This window comes from Carcharodon carcharias, chromosome 1 (assembly GCF_017639515.1).
Source record: "Carcharodon carcharias isolate sCarCar2 chromosome 1, sCarCar2.pri, whole genome shotgun sequence".
Taxonomy (NCBI): Eukaryota; Metazoa; Chordata; class Chondrichthyes; order Lamniformes; family Lamnidae; genus Carcharodon; species Carcharodon carcharias.
In genome coordinates, this window is record NC_054467.1 from 23,015,909 (window position 1) to 23,042,445 (window position 26,537).

At 39.8% G+C, this 26,537-nt stretch overlaps 1 protein-coding gene across 3 annotated transcripts in view; it reads left to right on the forward strand.

The window, feature by feature from the left end:
* LOC121278232 (uncharacterized protein KIAA0232-like) overlaps positions 1-26,537 on the forward strand; it is a 90,118-nt gene that overhangs the window by 56,550 nt on the left and 7,031 nt on the right. For all 3 annotated transcript variants that reach the window (XM_041188470.1, XM_041188464.1, XM_041188455.1), the window contains 5 exons: positions 3,501-3,570; positions 7,923-8,007; positions 9,319-12,610; positions 15,894-15,983; positions 17,871-17,979. In XM_041188470.1, the coding sequence (XP_041044404.1) occupies positions 3,501-3,570; positions 7,923-8,007; positions 9,319-12,610; positions 15,894-15,983; positions 17,871-17,979 (3,646 nt within the window). The remainder of the gene's footprint in view (positions 1-3,500; positions 3,571-7,922; positions 8,008-9,318; positions 12,611-15,893; positions 15,984-17,870; positions 17,980-26,537) is intronic.

Genomic DNA, 26,537 nt, shown 5'->3' on the forward strand with positions numbered 1-26,537 from the left:
TGGAGGGGAGATGAGGAAAAAAAAATTCCACCAAGAGGGTTGTGGGGGTTTGAAACTGCCTAAAAGGGCAGCAGAGGCAGAAACCCTCAATTAATTTCAAAGGTGACTGGATATGAACCTGAAGTGCTGTAACTGCAGGAGGCTCCGGACCAAATGTTGGAAAGTGGGATTAGGCTGGGTGGCTCGTTTCTCAGGTGGCACAGACACGAGGGGCCTGTGTGTATGGTAGACTTTCTATGATTCTGTTCTATGATTGGAGTTCGATATCAGCGGCATTCTACCAAGTAACTGACTTGAAGTAGGACTTTGTTTCTCCAGGCTGTGATCCCACCATAAATTGAGGTTAGCTAATTTTAAATATTCAGAGGCTGTATAAAAGCACTCTGCAATGCCTTGGATATGCTTGGAAGGTGTAGAACTGGAATATGTGGCGGTGGATAGACCCAAAAAGAAAGGGGTCAGTTAATATCTAGTGGAGAGGCCGAGACCTGTTGCAGTAGGATATAAAAACTTCCACTTAAAGAAGCAGCATGTAAAATACATGAGCGGCAAACTTCGTGGAACTGGACCTGAATGTTCTCTTGGAAGAGATATGGTGCAGAAAGTAGTCTGTTTGAAGTTCAAAGCCAGTGATCTGCCAGTAATGTAGGTATGTTGTGAAAGGAGGTGGCTGCAGCAGCAAAAACAATTACTAAAGCAGTTGATTATGACTCTGCAAAATGTTTTAATCAAATGTATCAACAAATCAACACAGCAGTAGATGCTGAGCGTTAGAAATGTTTTAACATCTGAGTAAGCAGTATGCCTTCATCCATTGCTATCGAGAAGTGGAATAACTGGTCCTTTGAGACTTGGCATTCTGTTCTGTGATCTATTTTTGATACAACTGGCTGCACTGGATTGCTGTGACTCAGTGTGCAGCTTGTCAGCTGATAGTGATCCTGTGATGTAAGAGGAAATGCAGAGCGTAGAACACCCAAACTTTTACCTGCTAAAGCAGGATGGTAAGGTGTTGGAATTTTATTTTTCTCTCTTTCTTTTTCTCTCTTTCTTTTTCTCTCTCTCTATCTCTCTCTCTCTCTCCCCCTCCCTCTCCCCCCCACCTCCCTCCATCTTTCTCTCATTGATTATAGTCTGTCAGCTTCTCCATGCTTCATTTTTCTGTTGTAAATGGGTACATAATGCAATCATTTGAAATGATGTTGACAGATTTCTGGGCGACTTGAAGTCAAAGGCCTTCAAACTAAACATGGTACAGATATTCACAGTAAGGTTGTGTAGATGTTTTTCAATTAGCTCAGCCGGTAAAAATAGAAACAAGGGCAGTATTTGATGGTATTTTTGACATGCATGTGTTGAATGGGTACAAAAGAAATTCTGTAGATGGATATATGCTTACAGAGGGTACTGAAATTGAATGTTTGGTCTGCCAGTTAAAATGAAACCCTTTATAATGCTAATTTTTATAACTTAGTGTTAAAGGTAATTCCATAACTCCATGTAACATTTTCCCTTTTATATAGGATTCTTGAAATTTCAGATTGCTGAAAACCTTAGGTATTTGAACAGCTGCACAAGTAATTGGCATGTTGTGTCTAATTGTCTCTTCCACGTGTCTTTCAATTAGATGGAGGATACTTAGTTCTATTAATTATTCTTTTGCCACTCTTTGAAATACCGGTTTAATGTCTCTATTTTGGGTGATCTCTGCCTATTGTGTTGACATCATATTACAAAATGCTTAAGTGTTCAGTCAAGTAATTAAGGTTTTGTAGGAACTATAATTATGTGCTTTGCGTATTTGTAAGTTCAATAAGTGTACAAAATATGAGGGCATAAATCTATAGTATGCATCAATTATAGAAGTCGGCTATGGTTGACATTCATAATTTCACTTTGCCATATGTAAAAATGCTGGATTCAGCAAATATGATGGCATTTCTCCCCTGAGAAATGAACAAAATAAATTATTTTGTAATAAAATGCTTTAAGTTTGTGTGTTGTTTAGCTTACAGAAATTTTGATTATACTCGTAAAGTGCTACCTTGCCCTGTTATCAGTAAGATTCCTTAGGAGCACTTTTCACTCTTCAGGACAACAAAGTTCTCTGTCATAGGTTATGGTTGTGGCTTTTGACACATGTGCCCAAACAATATTCTTTCACAGCTCTGAGCCTCCTGGTAGGGCTTCCACTAGATGATCCTGGATTTCATGCATCAAGTGCGAAGTTGATTTCTGGCAAAAAGGACAAACAGTCACTGGATATAGAGGACTCTGGCATACAGCAAATGCCACTGAATACTCTGACAAACCTGTGGTTATTGTCTTCCAGGATCATCCTGGAGTAGCGAGTGCTCTGGCAAAGGAGTGTGTGGCTTGGTAGCACTTGATGTTGTTCAGCTCGATGTGATGGGTTCAAAAACACTTGTGCACGATTGACACTCAGATCTAGCACCCCCCGCCCCCCCCAACCAAATACCCAACCCAAAAACCCTGGACTTGTAGCACAGGTGGTGTCTCTTCTCTTAATTTCCAAAAGAGAGATTCGCTGCCAAAGAGAGAGAATATGCAAAGCTCCGGTTAGGCTAGAGTATTGTGTCTTGTTCTGATCACCACACTTCAGGAAGGATGTGAAGATCCTTGAGAGTGTGTAGAGGAAATTTACCAGAATGATTCCAACATTGAGAGAATTTAGTTACAAGGCTAGGTTGGAGAAGCTGGGGTTGTTCTCAGAGTAAAGGAGATCGAGGGGAGATTTGATGGCAGTGTACAAGTTTATTACTGCTTTGGATAAGGTCAACAAAGGCTGTTCATATTAGTTGATGCTACAAGGACTAGGTCACAGATTTATGGTTTTGGGCAAGAGATACAAAGGAATGTGAGGAAGAATTTTTTTATGCAGTGAGTGCTAATGGTGGAAATGGACATAATGAATGATTTCACAAGGACTTGAGAGAAATAAACTTGCAGAGCTACAGGGATAGAGCGAGTGAATAGAACTGACTGGACAGATAGAAAAATGCAATCTCTCTGTCGGCTCCATCGGATTCTGAATTCTTAATTTGAATACTAAGCATTACGTAAAGCCACCACTAAAAGGATTAATGAAATGTATCTAGTGCTGATTGCTGTGGGGTTACATTTCAGGAATGTTTATATAGTACCTTATTACCATTCTGGAAAATGTCACAACCAGTATTTGAAATGCAATCACTATTTGTACAATCATTTTACACATAGTGAGATTCTACTGACAACATTGAGATGAATAATCATGTAGTGTGATTTTGGGGTGCTCGTTCACAGAACATTTTGATCCAGGATACTGCTTTGATCTATATTCCTTTTGCCCACAAACAATTCAAGCTGAATAGAATAGGAATTTTATGTGACCAAAATCATCTGGCACATGTTACCTCAGTAGCTGTTCTCCATAAATCTAAGAATTGTTTCAAATATTAAAGTAGGTTTTGATCGTTGTATTTTTTGTTTTCTTTTAGAGTTCTGGAATTGAGACCTTGGTTGAGGAGCTTTGTTCCAAATTGAAAGAATTGCAGAATAAGCAAAAAGGTATGTTTATTTCAAATTTGATAGTGTGTTTTTGAGTACTCGCTGTTGCAGCTGTTAGATAACTACAAGAAGGAGTAGGCAACAAAGGTCTGAATCTAAAACATCACATGACAAACCTTTTGGCAGAGTTCCAGAATACTACTAAGAAACCTGTAGCGTATACTGTAAAACTAACAAGGGTCTTTTCCCTTAGTTAGGTTCAAAAGTGCATGTATTGACAAGAAAAGGAAAAAATGGCATTTTTTGAACCTGTTTGGCTGTACTCAAAATATTAACTTGACACTCAAGAAAAAATTTAAATACTAACTTTATATATTACATAAAACAATTAGATATTTTCTTATTGATTAAATTTGTGTTTTGATAAATGTGCTTCAGCATTATTGCTCTTCAGATTTATAGGCAAGACATGCTCATGATCCTATGGAATTATTTCCAGTGTTTAGTTGGCTGTCTGTGGAGCCTAATGAGTTTGTTAGAAGATGCTTCTCTCCAAATTAAATCAGCTACATCAAAATCAACCAGTTTGTTTTTAATTCGATGGATGGGCTGAAAATTACTGCCCATGGTATGATAAAGAATGTGATAGTTCAGTGGCATACACTTCCTCCTTGTCATGTTTTTGAAGCAACATACATTTGCACAAATTTTTAGAAAGCACTGAAACAAAAGATGGTTAAGATGATAACGAAATAAGCATTGAAATTGTTGCCCCAAAGACTTAAGAACATAATTTTAAAAAATAGGAGCAGGGATAGATCATTCAGTATTTTGGAGCCTGCCTGGGCATTCAGTAAAATCTTGACTAATGCTATATAGTACCTCAACTCTATTCGACCCTCATATCCTTTGATTTCCTAAACATCCAAAGATCTGTTGATCTCTCTCTTGAACATACTCGATGACTAAAACATTTACAGCCCTCTGGTTTAGAGAATTCCAAGGATTCGCAACCCTTTGAGTGAAGAAATTTATCCTCATCTCAGTCCAGAATAACTGACACCTTATTCTGAGACCATGACCCCCAGTTCTAGACTGCTCGTTATCTACCCTGAATTTTGTTTCAATATGACGCTGAAGTATCAGGTTAATATTGTAAGATAAATGCAGCTGATTCTCAAAAAAAGGGAGTCTATGGTTTTCTTTACACTTTTCTACATTATAATCTGCTGGTTGATTTTGATGAAAATTTGTGAAAGCTATAATTTGTATAGGCTCGGCTGATAGGCAGATACGGTTCAGTCAAAAAGATTGAAATAAAGTAAACAATTTGTTAGCCTAAACTGCCAGTTCTGCTGGGTGTTTCCAGCATTTTTGATTACAATTTGTCACCCTGCCTCAGTAATTGATAAATGCCTCATCCATTGTGTTGGGAAATCCCTGAGTGTAAATACTTGGCTGGGGTTAGCTGTGACAAGGCCCTCCCTGCTGGTTGTGAACACTGATTAAGTTGTCATAAAAGCAAACACGACTGGTCAGGATTTTTGACAGCTGCTAGGTCAGGCTTTGGCTAGAGCCTGAAAGGTAAGTAGCAAGACAATATTTTTTTGTGTTCTGGTCAAGCAAAGTGCCCCACTAATATAGGGGAGCATAACATGCATTATTTTATATTGGTCCAGAAAGGCAACTTGTACTGTTTGAACTAAATGAGTTTGATTAACTGTGGCCTATCTATGTGTTAAGTTGCTGTCTGAGAAATAACAGTGCTTAATGTTTGAATGTGGTCTCATCTCATTGAAATGTAAACAATTTGCCTGCTGAAAGACTGGAGTATATATGAAGGTACATGCAAAAGACAAGAATATCCAGTTTTGTATGTCAAGGGAGTTACCTTTGTTATATCCCCTGGGTTACATGATTGCATGATTAGATATCAGGCAGTGGTAAGCAGTGTACCCTATAAATTGTTAGTGCACAGGTGATTTATTTAAGTGTGCAGGCCATTATAAAATTTTTTGCCCAGAAATTTTAAAGGTCTGACTTGTGCCTGACATGTGCAGAAACTTTTGGGTTGCAATGCAGCCCTACACCTTTGAGGAAACATGGGTGACTCAAGCTAGACACATAAGAAATGTGGGGATCTACTTGTGAGAACATCTGACTCCTTGGAACCTGAATTTGTAACATTGCTTTAAGAAACTGCAGTTAAATTATGGAAAATGCATCTAATTATTCCAAAATGTCTCTTTGTGACATAATAATGCAGATAAGTGGTAATTTTAGTAGTGTTATGATGCTCATTGAGCTTCATTGTCATGTTGTGAATACATAGCATCAAAGGTGATGGAGCATGGGTTCAGTACACAATCCTGACACTGAGAGATTCTCAATTTTGGACATATGTCTACCAGAAGGCAGGATTTGAAAAAAAAAATCATGCAATGTGGAATTTTTTTTTCTGGGTGATTGGTGTTTTTCTATTACTTAAACTCACATACTGTAATGTTTAAAACCAGACAGTCTGAAATACAAAACTAAAATGATTATTTATTTTACATGGGAAAACTCAGAGCAATAGAAGGATAGGGAAGTCTGAAACAAATCCAAGCCATTTGCTCCATTAAGCCTTTCCATCTGTCCCTTGTCCAGTTAGCCCCACAATCTTTACACAGCCCATTCAATCCCCCGCTGGATGAAGCTAACCACAGGTAATAAATACTAACACATCAATTAATACCCTGAAATTTATTCCAGAACCAAAATTAAGCCAAATTTTACCTAACTTTGCTATTGTGAGTTAACTCTCCTCAATTGCATTCCAATTTATGCTTCCAGCAGTATACCTCCCTGTATATATTTACATTTTTTGGTTAAGATATTTTTTATTCAGCTTTAATCAACAGTGTTGAATTCTGCACCAGCATCATCTTGTTCTGTGATCTAAATTAATTACTGTTTATTTCTATCTGCACCATCATAATAAATTTTAAATAACAAAAATTAACTGTGGATCCTCCAGCCTCCAGTCTTTTAAACAAGAAGAATTAGTGTAGTTCTTGGAGTCTCTTTGTAAATTAAAATCCCTATGTCCTAAAATCATCAATTCATTCTAATATTTATTTTTTTACACATGCATGTTGTGGAATGAGCACTGCTGTCTTTCCCATGTTTATTAAGTTGATTTGGGTATAATCACCCTACTGTCTCTCCAACCTTACAACACAGTGCCACCACTGGTTGCTAATCTTGCCAGCCTCCTTCGCACCCCATTAACTACCCCCGCCACTAACCTCATGGATTCCACCGGTGGATAAGGAATCATAGCCCCTCTTGGCGACATCTTCCAGAACCTCTGTTCACTTGTCAACAGGTTCATATTGTTGATGACATCAATGGCTTGACAGAAACGGCTCACAGGCGATGTCACCCCTCATTGTCTAATGCCTACACCAATTTTCTCATTGATACGCCCTCACTGCTTTGCTCACTTGCCACGTTTATGGTGTGCATCTGACTTAGGCATTCATTGCCAGATTTTGGCTGGCCATTGGCACATGCTGAGTATTTTGTGTTTGCACCAATTTTTGCATTTTGAAACTTAAATTAAATAGAAATGCCAAAAAAAATCATTGACTTTAGTGAAATCACTAAAATAAATGTCAGATTGCGTAAATATGACAGTTCTTTGAGCCCTTTCTCTGTCCTGTCCTTGAGGATTTTTTTTTTGTTTAGTTTTCCCCAGATATAGTTTTGATGCACTGCTGTTTGGGCATATTTCATTTTACTGTTATCACTCTTCTCTAGAACTTGGATAGTTCAAAAAAAGAACATAATTCAATTACAATATATAACCATTTCATAAATGTTTAATGCAAATGTTAGTTAAAATATGTTTATTTAAGTACTTATTTTACTGTAGCTTCTGAAACATTGTATGCTAAGAGAACATGAAGCAGTGGACTCATTGTATACAGCTTTGGTGTTCCTGTGTGGCACCAGGCACAATTGTCAAAAGTTTGAAGAAGTTTCCAACAGCTATTTTACAAAAAAAAACTTACGAGCCCTGGTGTAATAATGGCATTTAAGACTTGACTAGACACAATGCACACTATTTTCACTTGTGTGTTTGGCTTTATCCATTTATTTACAATGCTTGAGTTCAGAATCCATGTGGATATCTTATAATATAAGTTGGAGTGAATTTAGAAGCAATCAAGAAGATGCGATAAGGCTCTCAAAGTTGTTCTATGTATTAATCAAAATTTCAAGTTTTCACCATGTGCTCCTATTTCTTTCTACTGAACTATCTCGCATATTTCCCTTTAATGCTGGAAACATAATGAGGAAAATAGCAATCATCTATATAAGAGTAACTTGAATTTATTTTTGTCTTTCTTCTTCCCAAATTTCAGAAGAAAAGCAAGGTGGTAAGAAAGCAGAAGGATCTCAATCTCCTGAAATTATAGAATCTCCTTCCACCAAGGATCAGGTAGAAATGTAAGTATTAAACTTAAGGTTCTGTTTTAGAATGCAGTTGACATTTCAGGGCACATTCTGACTTTCCATTTGTTGTTAGTTTTCTTTCAATGCATTTAGTGTTTCTAACTCCTACAAATCTTGTTTTTTTTTAAAGTAAATCAATGTGTTTACATTGTGTAGATCTGGTATCATTGCTTGTATATTGATATCTGTATTTGGTGAAAACTACTAGAATGTTAACTTAGAAAATAAACTATTAACGTGATCATTGAATTCAAAGGTAACAAATGTAAAACAATTTATAACAATGATTTGGATGTGGACATTAAATGTAATATTTCCAAGTCGGCAGGTGACACAAAACTAGGTGGAAGTATCAGTTGTGCGGAGAGTGCAAAAGTGTTTCAAGGAGCTTTGGAGAGACAGAGTGGGCAAAAATTTGGCAGATGGAATACAATGTGGAGAAATGTGAAGTTATCTACTTAGCTAGGAAAAACAGAAATACAGAGTATTTCTTAAATGGTGAGAGGCTGGGGAATGTGAACTTCAAAAGGACTCGGGTGTCCTTGTTTGTGAGTCACTGAAAGCTAACATACAGGTACAGCAAGTAATTAAGAAGGCAAATAGTATGTTGGCCTTTATTCCAAGAGGATTTGAGTGTAAGAGTAAAGATGTCTTACTGCAATTATATAGAGCCTTGGTGAAACTGCAGCTGGAGTATTGTGTGCAGTTTTGGTCTCCTTACCTAAGGAAATATATACTTGACATAGAGGGAGTGCAACAAAGATTCACCAAAATAATTCCTGGGATTGGCGGAGTCTTCTATGAGGAAAGATTAAATAGACTGGGCCTTTAGTCTCTGGAGCTTAGAAGAATGAGAGGTGATCTCATTCAAGCATACAAAGTTCTTACAAGGCTGGACAGGGTAGATGCAGGAAGGATATGTCCCCTGGCTGGGGTGTCTGAAACCATGGGATACAGTCTCAGCACAAAGGGCAGGCCATTTAGGAATGAGGTGAGGAGGAATTTCTTCACTCAGAGGATGGTGAATCTTTGGAATGCCCTGTCCCAGAGGGCTGTGGTGGCTCAGTCATTGAGTATGTTCAAAATTGAGATCAGTAGATTCTTCATATTAAAACCATCAAGGGATATGGGAATAGTGCAGGAAAATGGTGTTAAGTTGAAGATCAGCCATAACCGCTTTGAGTAGTGGAGAAAGCTTGATGGGCTGAATGGCCTACTATTTCTTATGTAAAAGATGACTCTCAATAATTAAAAATGTATATATTGTCATCTGGATCATTAAACTCATTTGCATTTTATTTTTAGGTATTATGAAGCATTTCCACCTCTTTCTGAGAAGCCGATCTGTCTGCAAGAAATCATGACAGTGTGGAATAAGACCAAAGCTTGTTCATTTTCTGGTGGTTCTTCTTCATCTGCTGCTCCACAAACAAGCACTGATACATCCTCTCCAAAAGATTGCAACAGTGAAGGTGAAGGTACTAGAGACCGAACAAATGAGGCGTCCATCACTACAGGCAGTAGTCGTATGTTCAGAAGAAGTAAAAAAGAGAAAGAAAATAGGCATAATAACAGCTTGCCAGAACAGAAACCCACTACAGGAAAGAAGCAGATCAGACACAGGTCAGAAGGAAAGATGCGCCCTCGTTCATGGTCCTCTGGCTCCAGTGAAGCAGGTTCAAGCTCAAGTGGGAACCAGTATGAGTTAAAAGTTCCCACCAAAGCTGTCAAAATCAGACATAAGATGAGAGAAACTGCTCGGAACAAAAAGGGGCGAAATGGACAAGTTAGGCTATCTTTGAAGTCTGTCGACAAAGATGATCGAAAAAGCACCTGTGGGAGCAGCAGCAGTGGACCTACCAAACAGCTGTGCAAAAAAGGAAAAAGGTTTGTGAAAGAAACAAGAAGGAAAACAAATGGCAACAGTGGTACAAAAGATCTTAGCAATGAAAGTGGAAGAGAACAAGAATTCAAAGAAGAACCATTGTGGTACACTGAACCAATAGCAGAGTACTGGTTCCCTCCAAGTAGAAAAAGTAAACTAGAAACTGCATACCGGAATAGTGTAGCTGCTAATGATAGTGAATCTTTGACTTTGGAAGAGCTTTCGGAGACGATGCAGGGTCTTTGTATTAGTAACAATAATTTCCAAACATACCTCGCAGCAGGTGCTTTCGTTGATGGTCACTTTGTTGAAATGCCTGCATTATTAGATGAGGCTAATGACCTCACTGGGACCTCAAGCTGTTCTAATCCCAAGGACAGTGATATTTTAGATGATATGCATCTATCTGAATTTACTCACTTCTATGAAGTGGATATTCATCAATCCATATTGGATCCTCGTGCCTCAAATTCATTGCAAGGAGAGAGTCGAATTTTAAGCATGATTCGACGGAAAAGTATAGAGCAAACTGATTTTGAGGCAGACTGTTGTATAGTGTTAGATGGACTACAGTTGACGAGGGAAAGTGCAATATGGACAGATTCACAAGCTTCTCTTGATGCAGAAGGATTGTTCTTAAATGATCTTGCAAATATAGCTCAATTTTGGGAGTGCTCTAGCTCTGATGAAGCAGAAGGGGAAAGCTTTGCTGGGGATTCCCCCATTACACTTTCTCCTATTGTGGATAATACAGTGTGTGATGCAAGTAGCAGTACTGGCAATCAAGAAGAACACTTTTCAGAAGCAAATGAAGGGTCTGGTTTAAACTCCACTTGTTTTTCTCTGTTTGAAGTGCAATATGATAACTCTACTTCACCATTCTGCTTTGATGGACTTAGCCTGGGAAATCAGAATAGTGATATTGGAGGCTGGGCAGATTTGCCAGGGAAATCACAGTCTCGTTTGCTTATATGGACCAAAAATAGTGCCTTTGATGAAAATGACCACTGCTCAAATCTTTCAACACGAACCTGCAGCCCATGGTCACATTCTGAAGAAACACGTTCAGATAATGAAACCTCTTTTGGTATTCAAATGGAGGAGTCCACTAAATTTAATGCAGATGAGATTGATTGTATAGTCCCTGGCATTTCGTCCAGCCTTCTCGATGAAGACCTTTTAGATTTATTGCATGAGGACACTCATTCACAAGCAGATGGAGCTTTACGAAATATAACAAGCATGACTTTCAAACAGAAATCTAAGCTGGAGTCGGTGTGTGGAATTCAATTGGAAGAAGAAGAAAATAAGGAATATGAAACCGTGGAAATTTTTGCAGAACAGATGGCCAGTCATGGGGATAGTTATGGCTCAGAAGTTATAAAAGACATTTGGACAGCCATAGCAGAAAATGATGCTGTAACAACACTAGATGTAGAACGATCAGAAGAGGATTTCTTTCCTGGTGAGGTGAATGGTTGCCATTGCTGTTGTTTGGATATGGCAACAAAACAGGACATCCTGCAAGAGCCTCTTGAAAAGGCAGTGCAGAGGTCTGAATATCACTTGTGGGAGTGCCAGAAGGAAAACTTGGAGGCCCAAGCTGTTGCAACTGGGGAACTTACGGAGCTAGATGTAGGTGATTACACTGCACCTTCTAAACCTTGGGATATTGGTGCTGACAAAGAAAGTGCTTTCATTCTTGGTGGTGTCTATGGAGAACTGAAAACATTCGATAGTTGTGGAGACTGGGGAGTAGTTCCCCCTGACCCTGCAAAAAGTACTTTATTGCAGTGTGCAGCTTCAGATGTTGTGACCATAGCAGGTACCGATGTCTTCATGACTCCAGGTAGCAATTTTGCTCCTGGCCATAGACCATTGTGGAGATCTTGTGCTTCATTCACACCATGTGACCAGACGAGAAAAGGAGATGACAGGTTAAATACTGAGTTCTCTTTCATCTTCCATGAAGATTTATTAGGGAATTGCAGTAATTATCAGAGTCAAGAACCTGGTGTTGAGTATTCATTTTCCTCCTTTGACCTGAACAATCCCTTTTCACAAGTTCTTCATGTGGAATGTTCATTTGAACCTGAGAGGCTTGCAACATTCAGTCCAAGCTTTAAGCCCAAATCTATACTGTGTTCAGACTCAGAAAATGAAACATTTCATCCTAAAATATATAGTATTGACAAAACACAGTATAGGGCTATTCGTATCTCACCGCGGACTCATTTCCGACCTATATCTGCCTCTGAGCTTTCACCAGGCGGAGGAAGTGAGTCAGAATTTGAGTCTGAAAAGGAAGATGTTACTATACCTGTACTCTGCCAGACAGATTTGTTTGAGGATCAACAGGCAGACCTAAAGCCATTGGAAGAAGATGCTGAGCGAGAAGGACATTATTATGGAAAGTCGGAGCTGGAATCAGGAAAATTCCTGCCTCGATTAAAAAAAGCTGGAATGGAAAAGAGTGCTCAGACTTCACTGGATTCTCATGAAGGATCTGGCGGTCTTCTACAGACAGAACAGCAGTGCCCAGAATGTAATTTACAGGCATCAATGGGATGCACCAGTGTGAATAGTTGTGAAATAGATTTCAAGTTGAAGGTACCATGTGATAAATTGGAAGCATTCCAGAATCGTACAACAAACAGGAGCTTTTCTGGATTCAGTGAGGGAACTGGTGTTAGAGCAGCGTCGCTACAAGAAGTGAGTACCACTGTTCCTCTGTACATTGCAGAAAATAGTTTGCCAACACTTGCAATAAACTGATTTTTGCTACTTCATTTATTACAGAGGTTATAATGAAAGAATATTTCAACCAGTTATTGTTAATAATTATTCCATTGATCATGTTAACTAGGCTACCTTTTAAGACTCAATGAATCAAGATTGCACAATCATTGTTTAAAAAAGCAGTTGTTCTCTTGTTGAATTGATCACAGCAAGTCAAAGGTTACTCTATTGCAAAAGGGTAACAGATTGTAAAAGTAAGGAGAGGGTGCACGTTTCCACTGAGGAGGGAATAAAAACAGGAGTTCTGCTTAAGTAGTGAAGTAACTTTTTAAAATTAGTTCCTGGAAAATGGTGGTTGCCTTATCCAACGCTGAAGAATATAAATACAGTAGATAAATAGTTTGTTCCCTTCACAGTCCGTGAATAAATCTGTACATCTTACTTTGGCACTAATTAACTCTGTGGTAGTAAATGGCCAGCCACTTGTCTGTCTACTTAGGGTATGTGTTTTTATAGTAAGGACCAAAAAATATAAAAGTTTTCTTTAAGAAAAACTACATAAATATATAATAAATACAAAAAAAATGTATTTTACCCAGCTTTAGTTACTGGTTGTTCCAATGAATTAGATTACTGCAGAAAAGTAGTTTTAAAAATGTCTGTAGTTTAGATCCCTCTAATAATCAATGCATATGTTTCAAATTTCTTTCAAAATGCCTTTTAAACTTTAAGCTGGAGGGAGGAACTGAGCTAACTTTGATCAAATACAAACAGTGATTTGTTCATTTACATGACAGCCAATTATGTTAAATACAACTATCAATTATGAAAATTCCAAACAAGCTACCAGTAATCTGTCCATGGAGTTTAATGAACAGAAGGCAAACTGATTAAAGCTTCACAGAAAAACGTCGACAGGCTAACACCCATAGTCAGAAAAGATTGCAGATTTATAAACTTACCCATATAATAATAGTTTTGTTTTAAATCATGACTTTTCCAAGTTAGAGGAAAATAAACTTTCTGCTGTAAATATATAAATATATAACTCTTATACCACTTATATTTTTCACTAATTCATTGTACAGTAAATTTGCTCAACACCTTGTATTTAAGTTAAGTTCTGATTTGATGGTCTACAGCTTTTGGAGATTGAAGTCAGATATTGGGGGGAAAATAGCACCTCATAACAATTACCAAAAAGTGTTAGCTCTTTCAATTTCCTGGTGCATTATCAAAAGCTTACTTGGATCTCAAGACAATGCCGTTCTTAAAGGTATGAGGAGTTGGAACCCACTCAAGGATATGAGGAACAAAATATTCTAGAGTAAAAAGGTTTGTAAAGATGCATAAAATAACCTGCAATATAAATATTTTTTGTATGCACTATATACATTTGACTATGTAAGCTATTAATTGTTGGAATCTTGTGGTATCATTGAATTTTGTCAAATAATGACAAAAATTTGCTTTTAAATACAATTACAGAAACAAAATGTTGTTAGTTGATTGATACCAAAGTTTTAACATTCTTGGGATTTTCTGCCAGAACCTAAATAGATCCCTTCTGTCTGTACTGACTTGTCTCCACTGTATTATTGGAAAGCAATTGTGAAAGAATTCTTGAGATATGAGCAATGCCAATACGGCTGCATTTATTACCCATTGTTTATTATACTAAGATGGTGGACTGCCATCGAGAAAATGTCTTTCTTTAAGCCACTAAGTTTGTGATACTTGAAGTGAACTGTGTAGTATAAGACTAGAGTTAAATGTAGGTTAGAATGGGAAGAAATAACAGGTTCCCTTACCTGAAGGTCAGGCATGAACTTTATAGGCTTAATGTCAGGCCAGATCTTTATTTGCCTCATTTAATATTACTAGATAAGCAACCATCTGTGTTTGTAAATTTTATCCTCATTTTCTGATTACTGTACATAGATATAAGTAAATTAATTAACTTTAACTATGTTCTTTATGCCTCTCAACATTTTAAAGGCCTGGATCACATCTGTATAAATTTCCTTCTAAGAACAAGTAGAAACAAGTTTAGTTGAGTCTCTTATTTTGCACTCACTCTCACACATGATCTCTCACTTCTACTGAATCTGGTGCCACTGGTGCATGATGTTAAGTCTGCATCAATCTGATACTCCCTTACTTTGCATGCATCTATACATTTTCTAGTAGATGCCACTGGAAGGCAATTAAGAACAGGAACCTCAGTTATATTGTTTGCTCAATTTCACCTTACCAGGACTGGGGACTCAAAGCATCGACCCCATTGCTAAACTAGCCAAAATCAGTTAGCTCAGAATAAAATTGGGAACGACCCATAAATCTTCCTGGTTTTTAAAATTTTAATTGCCCCAATAAGCTATCAGAAAGCTTCAATTGTTTCACAGAAACAGAATGATCTTGTCACTTTACTGAATTGCTCCAGGTACATTAATTGCCCTGTAAAGGTAGGTTCCTAAATTTGCTTAGAGTTTTAAAATCCCCAGAGTGTAGGAGAAGTTCTGTACATTTGAGGTAGTGATGATTTTGGGGTCACAAGCCAAATGAATCTTGATTATACTAATAAGGCTTTCTATATCAATTGGAGGGCCACATTTTTCCAACTCTATTAGATACCTTTCACGTGTCTATGGAAGAATGTTTTATTGCTGTGGTAATAGTGATTGTTTTTGGAAAGGTTTAATTAATTTTGAATTAATTAAAACAAAAGTGGAAAAACTTGTGATTTGCTGTTGATGACCAAGCTTGAAACATTGGCCTAAGAAATCATTGGTTTTGAATTGTCTATGACATTTCCTAAAGCTAAATTGAAATTAAGCTACATACATTTTCATATAGAAATGTTCAATCTTTTCTTGCTGCAATGTTCCTAATGAAATATTTGAGATTCTTTTCCTCCATATTTATACTCTCTGCGCCTCAATTGAAGGTGTTGACCCTCATACCTTAGTCTAGTGATCATTCATGTGTGAGCTCTGATGGCCTGTACTTGCAAGCCACTCAACTGCAAGGGTTATAACTGTCAAGCAAGTGACAACAAAGTCACTCAGTAATAAGGAGCTGGAATCTCAGCCAATTTTTCTTCTCACCCAAACTCAGAATGTGAGATTAATTATATCAACCTTATTATTGCTACAGCTAAGAGCATCTAATCTGGATTCCAACATCAATTCTGGAATTACAATTTATACTAACTGCTCAAATTTCAAGCCAGTCACTTTGCTTCACTTATATTTAGGCAATTTTCCAAGAAGATTGGCAGCCTGCAGTCAGCGTTCAAGGAAAGAGCGGTCAATACAATGAGCCAGAATCTGCTGTCAAAATAACGGTGAGGCTCATGATGCTTGCCTTTATTCATACATAAATATTACAGCAACTTCAGTTGAGAGTCAGATATATGGTTAAATGCAAAAATCTAAAAGTTGCTGTCCGAGTTGCGCCCCTCCACCATTAGCTATGCGAAACTGGGATTTCCCTGCCTGTTTCACCATTGATGTGCATTGAATGTCATGAAATTGCTGTTTTTGTATGATAGCTACAAACTAAACCTGTCGCAGATATTTTAAGTTAGTAATTGGTGCAAGTACCCTTCAGGGAATCAACCCCGTTACTGAAGTGTAGAGCCTTGTTCCATCAGGTTTTGAATTTTTCAGTTTTTTTCTTCTTTTTATTTTGTCTTTTTCTCTATTTCTTAACCCAGTCTTTCATTCCCTCTTTTTCTGTACCTGATTACACATCGGATGAACTATTTTGATTCACCCTTCTTTTCAATTAAGTCTCGTTGTTTACAGAGATATCCTGCTGGTTGCCCCGGTCACTTTGTGGGCAACACTGTTTTTGAGCTGAAGGGTATGTCTAACTAATGTTAGATGCCTGCGACAGCAAAATGTGGCTCAATGTTCTTGCCTTTCAGCCTCATATCTGTTTCCAGATAAAAGTTGTTGCATTGCAACTCACATATAGCTGCAGTGCTGACATCCTCTGGTTTGGACAGTTAGCAAATCTGTTAAGAGTCAAGTTTGCAGCGGTCTTCCTCTTAAGAGTAAGGTTTCAATATGTGTTACAAGAAACCTTTGCAAGAGATAATGCAAGACCTGAGATTTGTAGCTGCCCACTTTTGAACAATCTCTTTAAATACAGATCATTTTTTCCTTAAGAATGTGTAGCTTCCCTTTTGTGAAATGTTGCATATATATGGCATATGGTATCATAGAGCAGCATTCCCATGAGGATTTCAGTAAAGTGAAACATTCAGCATGTAAATTTCTTCAATGTTGTCTGTTTGGATTATGAAGCACTTTGCAGTGTAATTCTAAATGTTGTCAATTGAACTGGGGTTATGTCTGTAAAAGCACCCTTGTAAACTGTCTATCCACAAATCCATTATCTGTACACTGTAATATCAAAATAATGATTTGTGAAATGGCTGATTGAACATAATCAGTATTGTTGTCAGGATGGGAATCATCTCTGCTATTGAGAAAGGTGCAATGTTCAGAAAAGGCTGTAAATTGTAATTTAAAAATAACTATATATACGCCGAGTTGCATTAGAACCTGCTCCACAATGTTAGCAGTTGCACAAGGCTTAAACTAGAATGTAGAGTTAGTCTAATTTATATTTCAGTCATTGCTGATGGTGCATTAATGCCTTATCTATAAGGAACCATTACCTTCTACATTATATCTATAAGATACAATAATTGATGACTATAAAAGGAAGTTAGTGGTTAAGCATGAAATTAATATGAGTGGTGAATGGAAATAATGCCTGAAGCATGTCAGAAAGATGCTAATTGCTTCCCTGTATTGCTAACTGTTGTCAACCAGCTTTATTGTAATTTACCTAATTGGCAGATTACAGTTGGCACTTTAACAAGGGTGCAGGAGTTGTAGAATTAACTATTAACAAAAGTGCATTAAACAGTATATGGCTTGTGCTGATTACATGCCCAGGGTGAAGGTAGTCATAATACTGATATGCAATATTTTGGTAGAAATTAGTCAGAGAAATGAGAAATGAACCAATACAGTAACTTAAGTTTTATTTGCCTTTTATTTTTCTCTATCATTTCAGTGACAACTTCTCAAAAACATTGTACACTGCGTACAAGCAATAATTTGTAAAGGCTAATCAAAATACTAAGCTCCAATATCGATGAAGAATGACGACATTTCAAAACATTGTACCGATTTTATTTGTCCTGTCATGGCAGGTTCCCTCTTCAGACTTGAACCAGCAAGGGAAGAATGACTGCAAGGAGGAACCAGACTGGTGGCGAGAAACACTGTACCCACAACCATTTTCTGGGATCGAGTGTGCAGGCAAGTCAATGATAAAATACAGATATAAAGTAAGATTAAAAACTGGAGAAGGGGAAAGAAGTTTTTAGGAACAAAGGGGAAAAAGATGGATTTTTCACCAATACACGATTCCCTTGTAGAAAGGGTAGGCAGTTGAACTGTTTCTAGACCTGTAATAATATTCTGTCTTGAGTGGCAATTCAGAAGTCTGAGATCATTACCTGACTGCCCTGTCCGCTGAGAGATGGCCTGTATTGCAGTGAATGTGACTTTGACATTGACAGGAATGGGTTACATAGGTGCGGTGTTGGCATGGAAAACCCAGAAGTCAGGGTTCTCAGCATGCACCTTTTCCCTTGACAGATTCCCCATTAGAGCCTGCAACCTGTTATTTTTTTAAATTACAATTTAAAGCAGTTACCAGACATTGCATCTTTCTTGATAGCAGAGATGATTCCCATCCTGACAATTGATGATAATGCTGACAAAACCTGCAGTTGTTGCTTGGGAGCATGGGAGAGGGGGTTCCAAACCTCAGTCACAGGAGCTTTTGTATGGAGAGCATAGGAGGCCAGGAGGAAGCACTACTGCTTAAATTAGAAGCTGTGAGCCTCCTTAAATTATTTAAATTGCCAACCAGCCTCCTAGAAGTGGGTTGTGGCTACCTGCCCCTTGTCCCATCTCTGGTAAACCTAGAAGTGGGTGGGTTGGGTTCAGATTTTTAATTTTTAAGGGCAGAATTTTACGTTTGGCTTGCGGGCATGCACCCGGCATGCCAGAATGTAATATGACGCGCGATGACGTCGGGCGTACATACTGAAGTCATCGTGCTTGCTCACATTTTGTTCGGCAGGCATGCGCCAGAGTCAGCTACATGCCTGCTGATAATTGAAAGGCCTATTAAGGCCATTAATGAACTAACTAATTTCAAATTTACGCTGCCTGTGCAACCTAATGGTTGGTGGGCAGGCGAAAAGGCCAAGCAGCTTTGTTTTTAGGAAACCTCATCCACGAGTGGGATGAGGCTTCCTAAAGCAAATAAACATTAAATAAAAATTTTCTTTGAAAAATAAAAACGTATCCCATCTCATTTTCCCTCAAGTGACTGTGTCACATGTTTCATTAAGTTTTTAATGTATTTTTGTTTTTAAAAAGCGCTTCAATCTCCCTGAGGGAGCTCCGTGCTTCAGGGAGATTGAAGTGCTCTTTCGCTCTGGACCCAACTCTCCCTCCTCCCCCTGCCTGCACAGGTAGCACTCAGTGCTACCACTCGCGATTCACGCTGGGCGGGCCTTAATTGGCCCGCCAGCGTGAAATTGCGGTGTGGAGCCAATTGTGGGCAGTGGTCAGCTCTGCGTCCGCTCCCGCTGAGTCTGCCCGACCAGTGTAAAATCCTGGCTTAAAGTTTTATCATCTCGCTTTCCCAACCCAAGTCTATGTGAATCAGATAACTCAAATATATAAAGATGCCTCCTTTAGGCAGAATATTGAGCTTGAATTCCTGCTGACAAGAAATGCTGTCGTTCTGCCAGTGGATCAACCCTGGTTCAATGAAGAATGCAGGAGGGCATGCCAGGAGCAGCACCAGGCATACCTAAAAATGAGCTGTCAACCTGGTGAAGCTACAACACAGGAATACTTGTGTGCCAAACAGCATAAGCAGCAAGTGATAAACAGAGCTAAGCAATCCCACAACAAATGGATCAGACCCAAGCTCTGCAGCCTTGCTACATCCAGTTGTGAATGGTGGTGGACAATTAAACAACTCACTGGAGGAGGTGGCTGCAGAAATATCCCCATTCTCAATGACCGGGGAGCCCAATGAATCAGTACAATAGATAAGGCTGAAGCATTTGCTACAATCTTCAGCCAGAAGTGCCGAGTGGATGATCCATCTCAGCCTCCTCCTGAGGTCCCCAGCATCACAGATGCCAAACTTCAGACAATTCGATTCACTCCACGTGATATCAAGAAATAGCTGAAGGTACTGGTTAGTGCAAACTGTGGGACCTGACAATATTCCAGCAACAATACTGAAGACTTGTGCTTCAGAACCTGCTACGTCCATAGCCAAACTGTTCCAGTACAGCTACAACAGTGGCGCCTACCCGGCTATGTGGAAAATTGTCCAGGTATGTCCTGTACACAAAAAGCAGGACAAATGCAACCCGGCCAGCTACCACCCTATCAGTCTACTCTCGATCATCAGTGAAATAATGGAAGGGGTCAATCAACAGTGCTATCAAGTGGCACTTGCTTAGCAATAACCTGCTCACTAATGCCCAGTTTCGGTTCTGCCAGGACCACTCAGCTCCTGACCTCATTACAGCCTTGGTTCCAACATAAACAAAAGAGCTGAACTCCCGAGGTGAAAGTGACTGCCCTTGACATCAAGGCCGCATTTGACTGAGTGTGGCATCAAGAAACTCTAGCAAAACTGGAGTCAGTGGGAAAACTCTCCACTGGTTGGAGTCATACCTAGCACAAAGGAAGATAGTTGTGGTTGTTGGAAGTTAGTCCTCAGCTCCAGGACATCACTGTTGGAGTTCCTCTGTATAGTGTCCTCGGCCCAACTATCATCAGCTGCTTCATCAATGACCTTACTTCCATCATAAGGTCGGAGGTGGCATTGTTCACTGATGATTGCACAATGATACTGAAGCAGTCCATGTCCAAATGCAGCAAGACCTGGACAACATCCAGGCTTGGGCTGACAAGTGGCAAGTTGGGTTCATGCCACACAAGTGCCAAGTAATGACCATCTCCAACAAGAGAGAACCTAACTATCACCCCCTGACATTCAATGGCATTACCATTACTGAATCCCCCATTACCGGAATCCTGGGGGTTATCGTTTACCAGAAACTGAATTGGACTAGCCACGTAAATATGGTGGCTACAAGAGCAGGCCAAAGGCTAGGAATCCTGCGATTAATAACTCACCTCCTGACTCCCCAAAGCCTGTCCACCATCTACAAGGCACAAGTCAGGAGTGTGATGGGATATTCCCCACTTGCCTGATGGAGTGCAGCTCCCACAACACTCAAGAAGCTTGACACTGTCCAGGGCAAAGCAGTCCGCTTGATTGGCACCACATCCACTAATGTTCACTCCCTCCACCACCGATGCACAGTAGCAGCAGTGTGTACCATCTACAAGATGCACTGCAGGAATTCATTAAGGCTCCTTCGACAGCACCTTCCAAGCCCATGATCACTACCATTTAGAAGGACGAGGGCAGCAGTAGATGGGAACACTACCACGTGGAAGTTCTCCTCCAAGTCACTCACCATCCTGACTTGGAAATATATCACCGTTCCTTTACTGTCACTGAGTCAAAATCCTGAAACCCCCTTTCAACAGCATTGTGTGTGTACCTACACCACATGGATTGCAATGGTTCAAGAAGGCAGCTCAGCTCCACCATCTCATGGGCAACTAGGGATGGGCATTAAATGCTGGTCCAGCCAGTGCAGCCCACATCCCATGAATGAATAAAAGAAAACTGCCAAGATATTGGTACCAATCTAGCACTATGGTAGCATAATGCTTATATTACTGGGTTAGTTGTCCAGAGGCCATGACTAGTAATCCAGAGTTGAGAATTCAAATCTCAGCATTGTAGTTGGTGAATTTGAACTCAGTTAGTTTAAATAACTCTGAAAGAAAAAAGATAGTCGCCTTTACAGAACCTATGAAACCATTGGATTGTCATAAAAACCCTACCCAGCTGTCCATGAGGAAAGAAAACCTGTTGTCCTTACCTGGCCTGACCCACAGCAAAGACGTTGACTGAACTACTCCACTACAAGAAAAAATATAAGAATTGAGTATAAGTGTATAAAAGTATAAGAATAAAACCAGACAGACTACCCAGCAAGACATAAGGGATTGGATGATTGTTTATTCTTTATAGTTGCTGGGTCAGAATAATGGAACTCATGACATGACAGCACTGTGGAATACCATCACCACACGGAATCCAGCGAATCATGAAGGTGGCTACTTTTTAATATTTATTCATGCAATGTGAGCATTACTGGACAGGCCACCATTTATTGCCCATCCCTAATTTGCATTTGAGAAGGAGATCAGTTGCCTTCTTGAACCGCTGCAGTCCATGTGTTGTATAAACACCCACAGTGCTGTTAGGAAGGGAGTTCCAGGATTTTGACCCAGCGACAGTGAAGGAGCAGCGATATATTTTTGAGTCAGGATGATGATGTCTGTGACTTGGACGGGAACTTGCAGGTAGTGGTGATCCTGTGCATCTCCTGCCCTTGTCCTTCTAGGTGCTAGCAGTTGCGGATTTGGAAGGTGCTGTCCAAGGAACCTTGGTGAGTTGCTGCAGTGCGTCTTGTAGATGGTACACACTGCTGCCACTGTGCGTCAATGATGGAGGGAGTGAATGTTGAAGGTGGTGGATGGGGTGCCAATCAAGCGGGCTGCTTTGTCCTGGATGGTGTTGAGCTTCTTGAGTGTTGTTAGAGCTGCACTCATCCAGACAAATAGAGAGTATTCCATCACACTCCTGACTTGTGCATTGTAGGTGGTAGACAGTCTTTGGGAAGTCAGGAGGTGAGTTACTTTCCGCAGAATTCCTAGTTTCTGCCCGGCTCTTGTAGCCACAGTATTTATATGGCTAGTCCAGTTCAGCTTCTGGTCAATGTTTACCCACAGGATGTTGATAGTGAGGGGTTCAGGGATGGTAATGCCATCGAATGTCATGGGGTGATGGTTAGATTCTTGCTTGTTGGAGATGATCATTGTCTGGCAATTGTATGGGGTGAATGTTACTTGCCATTTATCAGCCCAGTCCTGAATTTTGTACAGACATTGCTGCATGTGAACACGTACTGCTTCAGTATCTGAGGAATTACATAAGAATTGCAACACAGGATGAGCAGTGAATACTGACCTTGCCTGAAATGTGAAAGAACAAGTTTGATTCGGGTGACATAATCCTATCTGCACATCTTCCTTGTATCTCTAGTACTTGACCCAGTGACCTCGGAATCTAAACCTGGTTTTCCTTCTTTTTTCAAGTATTATTTACCCTCCATTCTGTCCTGCTGCTTAAAATTGACCAGAAACTGAACTGGACTAGCCATATAAATACTGTGGCTACAAGAGCAGGTCAGAAGCTAGGAATCCTGCGATGAGTAACTCACCTCCTGACTCCCCAAAGCCTGTCCTCCATCTATAAAGCACAAATCAGGAGTGTGATGGAATACTCCCCACTTACCTGGATGAGTGCAGCTCCAACAATACTCAAAAAGCTTGACACCATCCAGGACAAAGCAGATTGCTTGATTGGCACCATATCCACAAATATTCACTCCCTCCACCACCGATGCACAGTAGGAGCAATGTGTACGATCCACAAGATGCACTGTAGGAATTCACCAAGGCTGCTTCGACAGCACCTTCCAAACCCATGACCACTTACCATCTAGAAGGACAAGGGCAATAGATAGATGGGAACACCACCACCTAGAAGTTCCCCTCCAAGTCACTCACTATCCTGACTTGGAAATATATCGCCGTTTCTTCACTGTTGCTGGGTCAAAATCCTGGAACTCCCTTCCTAACAGCACTGTGGGTGTACCTACACCACATGGACTGCAGCGGTTCAAGAAGGCAGCTCACCACCACCTTCTCAAGGGCAACTAGGGATGGGCAATAAATGCTGGCCCAGCCAGCGAAGCCCACATCCTGTGAATGAAGAAAAAAAAAACTGCTGCTTCAAAGTTGATGTGCTTCCCTTTTCTCAAACTTCCACTCCCAGTTCCATAGAAGCAGTTTAATTCAGGACTCCTAGGCATGGATGCAAAAGAGGCTTAATTATAAAGTTTTGTTCTAATGGCTCATGTCAATTTTTTGCCTTGCCGTTTCTCTTAAATTAGTGCTGCCAAGCCTTTATTCAGGTCCTCATCATAGTAGTTAGGAACTGTATGTATGTTGGACTGAGACCCATAGGGCTTTCTTGTATTGTTTTCTCCTCCTCTGCTGTGTTGTCATCCAACTATTTTCTTTGCTTCACTATTTTCTTGCCATGGATGTGCACCCTCTGAAGCGTGCACTCCAGAAACCGTGGGCTGGAATATCATTTCAGTTTTGGGAAATAAGTAAAATGGGATGCTACCTCCCACTGCCTCAAATCTACTGCTTTCAAAGTTAAATGGGTGTAGTTAAGCTTCATTCTATTTTCCCATAATTCTACCACAAGTCTGACCGATACTAACGGTGCTCTTAAGTGGTGGAATGAACGACAGGGTTGTATCTTTGAGAGAGGTATCTTTGAGAGGGATAACACATTGAGGAGATTATTGCTCTTCAAAAGAACTGCAGAGACCTGATGAGCTGAAAGACAACTTTGTGTTATACTATTATTCCATCTTTTTGGTTGCTGGAGTTGAAGGTTTGTCTTCTTATGTGGGCATATCAATTTAAGCTGTATGATCTGTTCTGTCAATACTTTTAGTATCTTGTTTATGGCCATCTGTGGATTAAGTACAGTTGTGGACTGGGGGCATTGGCAATGGCAATCTGTCTTCTGTATTTGAAGGAGGAGGGCAAGATTCAGAGAGGAAGACACAAATAATTTCCCAGAAATACTAGGGAACCAAAGGCCTAGCGCGAAGGAGAAATTGAAGGAAATTAGTATTACTAAAAAAACAGTGCTGGAGAAATTAATGGGACCGAAAGCCAATAAATTCTCAGGGCCTAGGGTACTAAAGAAGGTGGCCATGGAAATAGTGGATGCATTGGTTGTCATCTTCCAAAATTCTGTAGATTCTGGAACAGTCCCAGCAGATTGGAGGGTGACAAATGTAACCCCACTATTTGAAAAAAGAAGGGCGGCGAATAAACGGAATTACAGACCGGTTAGCTTAACATCAGTGGTAGAGAAAATGCTAGAATCTATTATAAAGGATGTGATAATAGGACAATTAGAAAATATCAATGGGATTAGACAAAGTCAGCATGGAGTTAGGAAAGGGACAAACGTACTGGAGCTTTTTGAGGATGTAACTAGCAGAATAGAAAAGGGGGAAACAGTAGGTGTGTTGCATTTGGATTTTCTGAAAGCTTTTGATAAAGTTCCACATAAGAGGTTAGTGTGCAAAATTAAAGCACATGGGATTGAGGTAATGGATTGAGAATTGCTTAGCAGAGTAGGAATAATTGGGTCTTTTTTAGAATGGCAGGTGGTGACTAGTGGGGTACTGCAGGGATGAGTGCTTGTACCCAGCTATTGACAATATAAATGATTTGTATGAGGGAACCAAATGTAATATTTCTCAAGTTTGCTGATGACACAAAACTAGGTGGGAATGTGAGTGGTGAGGATGTTAAGAGGTTTCAAGGCAATTTAGGCAAGTTGAGTGAGTGGGCAAATACTTGGCAGATGCAGCATAACATGGATAAATGTGAAGTTATCCACTTTGTTAGGAAAAGAAGAATGGCAGAGTATTATTTAAATTATTATTTAAATAATTTCCCAATTATTTAGATTGGGAAATGTTGATGTACAAAGGGACATGCGTGTCCTTGTACACCAATCACTGAAAGCAAGCATGCAGGTGCAGCAAGCAGTTAAGAAGGCAAATAGTATGTTGGCCTTCATTGCGAGAGGATTTGAGTACAGGTGCAAGGATGTCTTACTGCAGCTGTACAGGGCCTTGGTGAGATCACACCTGGAGTGCTTTGTGCAGTTTTGGTCTCCTTACCTAAGAAAGGATGTACTTGCCATAGAGGGAGTGCAGCAAAGGTTCAGACTGATTACTCAGATGGCAGGATTGTTGTATGAGGAGAGATTGGGCCGACTAGGCCTGTATTCACTGGAATTCAAAAGATTGAGAGGGGATCTTATTGAAATGTATAAAATTCTGACTAGGCAGGACAAACTGAATGCAGGGATGATGTTTCCTCTGGCTGGGGTATCTCAAACAAGGAGTCATAATCCTTGGGATATGGAGTAGGCCACTTAGGACTGAGATGAGGGGAAATTTCTTCACTCGGGTTGGTGAACCTGTAGAATTGTCTACCACAGAGGGCTGTGGAGGCCAAGTCACTGAATATGTTCAAGAAGGAAATAGATTTCTAGACTCTGGAGTGAGTGGGAGTATGGCGTTGAGATAGAGGATCAGCCATGATCGTATTGAATGGTGGAGCAGGCTCGAAGGGCTGAATGACTTAACCGTTCTATTTTTCTATGGGCAGGATATAGAGTTCGGTGGGGGTCGGGACCCGCTCGTTGACGTGGGATGATGTCGGGCGGAACTCCCAACATCACCCTGCGTCATTTCAATTTTCAGGTAGAATCAGCTGTGCGCCCGTCGACCTGTCAACAGCCAATTGAGGCCATTTAAAAACTAATTGAAGTAGTTAAAGGTCCTGCCCATCCAACCTTAAGGGATGAGGTTTCATGCAGGTCTTTAAAAATTTAATAAAAATTTAATTAAAAGTGATGGACATGCCCCAACTCATGTGATATTGTCACATGAGGGGACATGTCAGGGAAATTTTATTTTTCTATTTCACATTTTTGAATTTGGTGCCGATCTCCCTGAGGC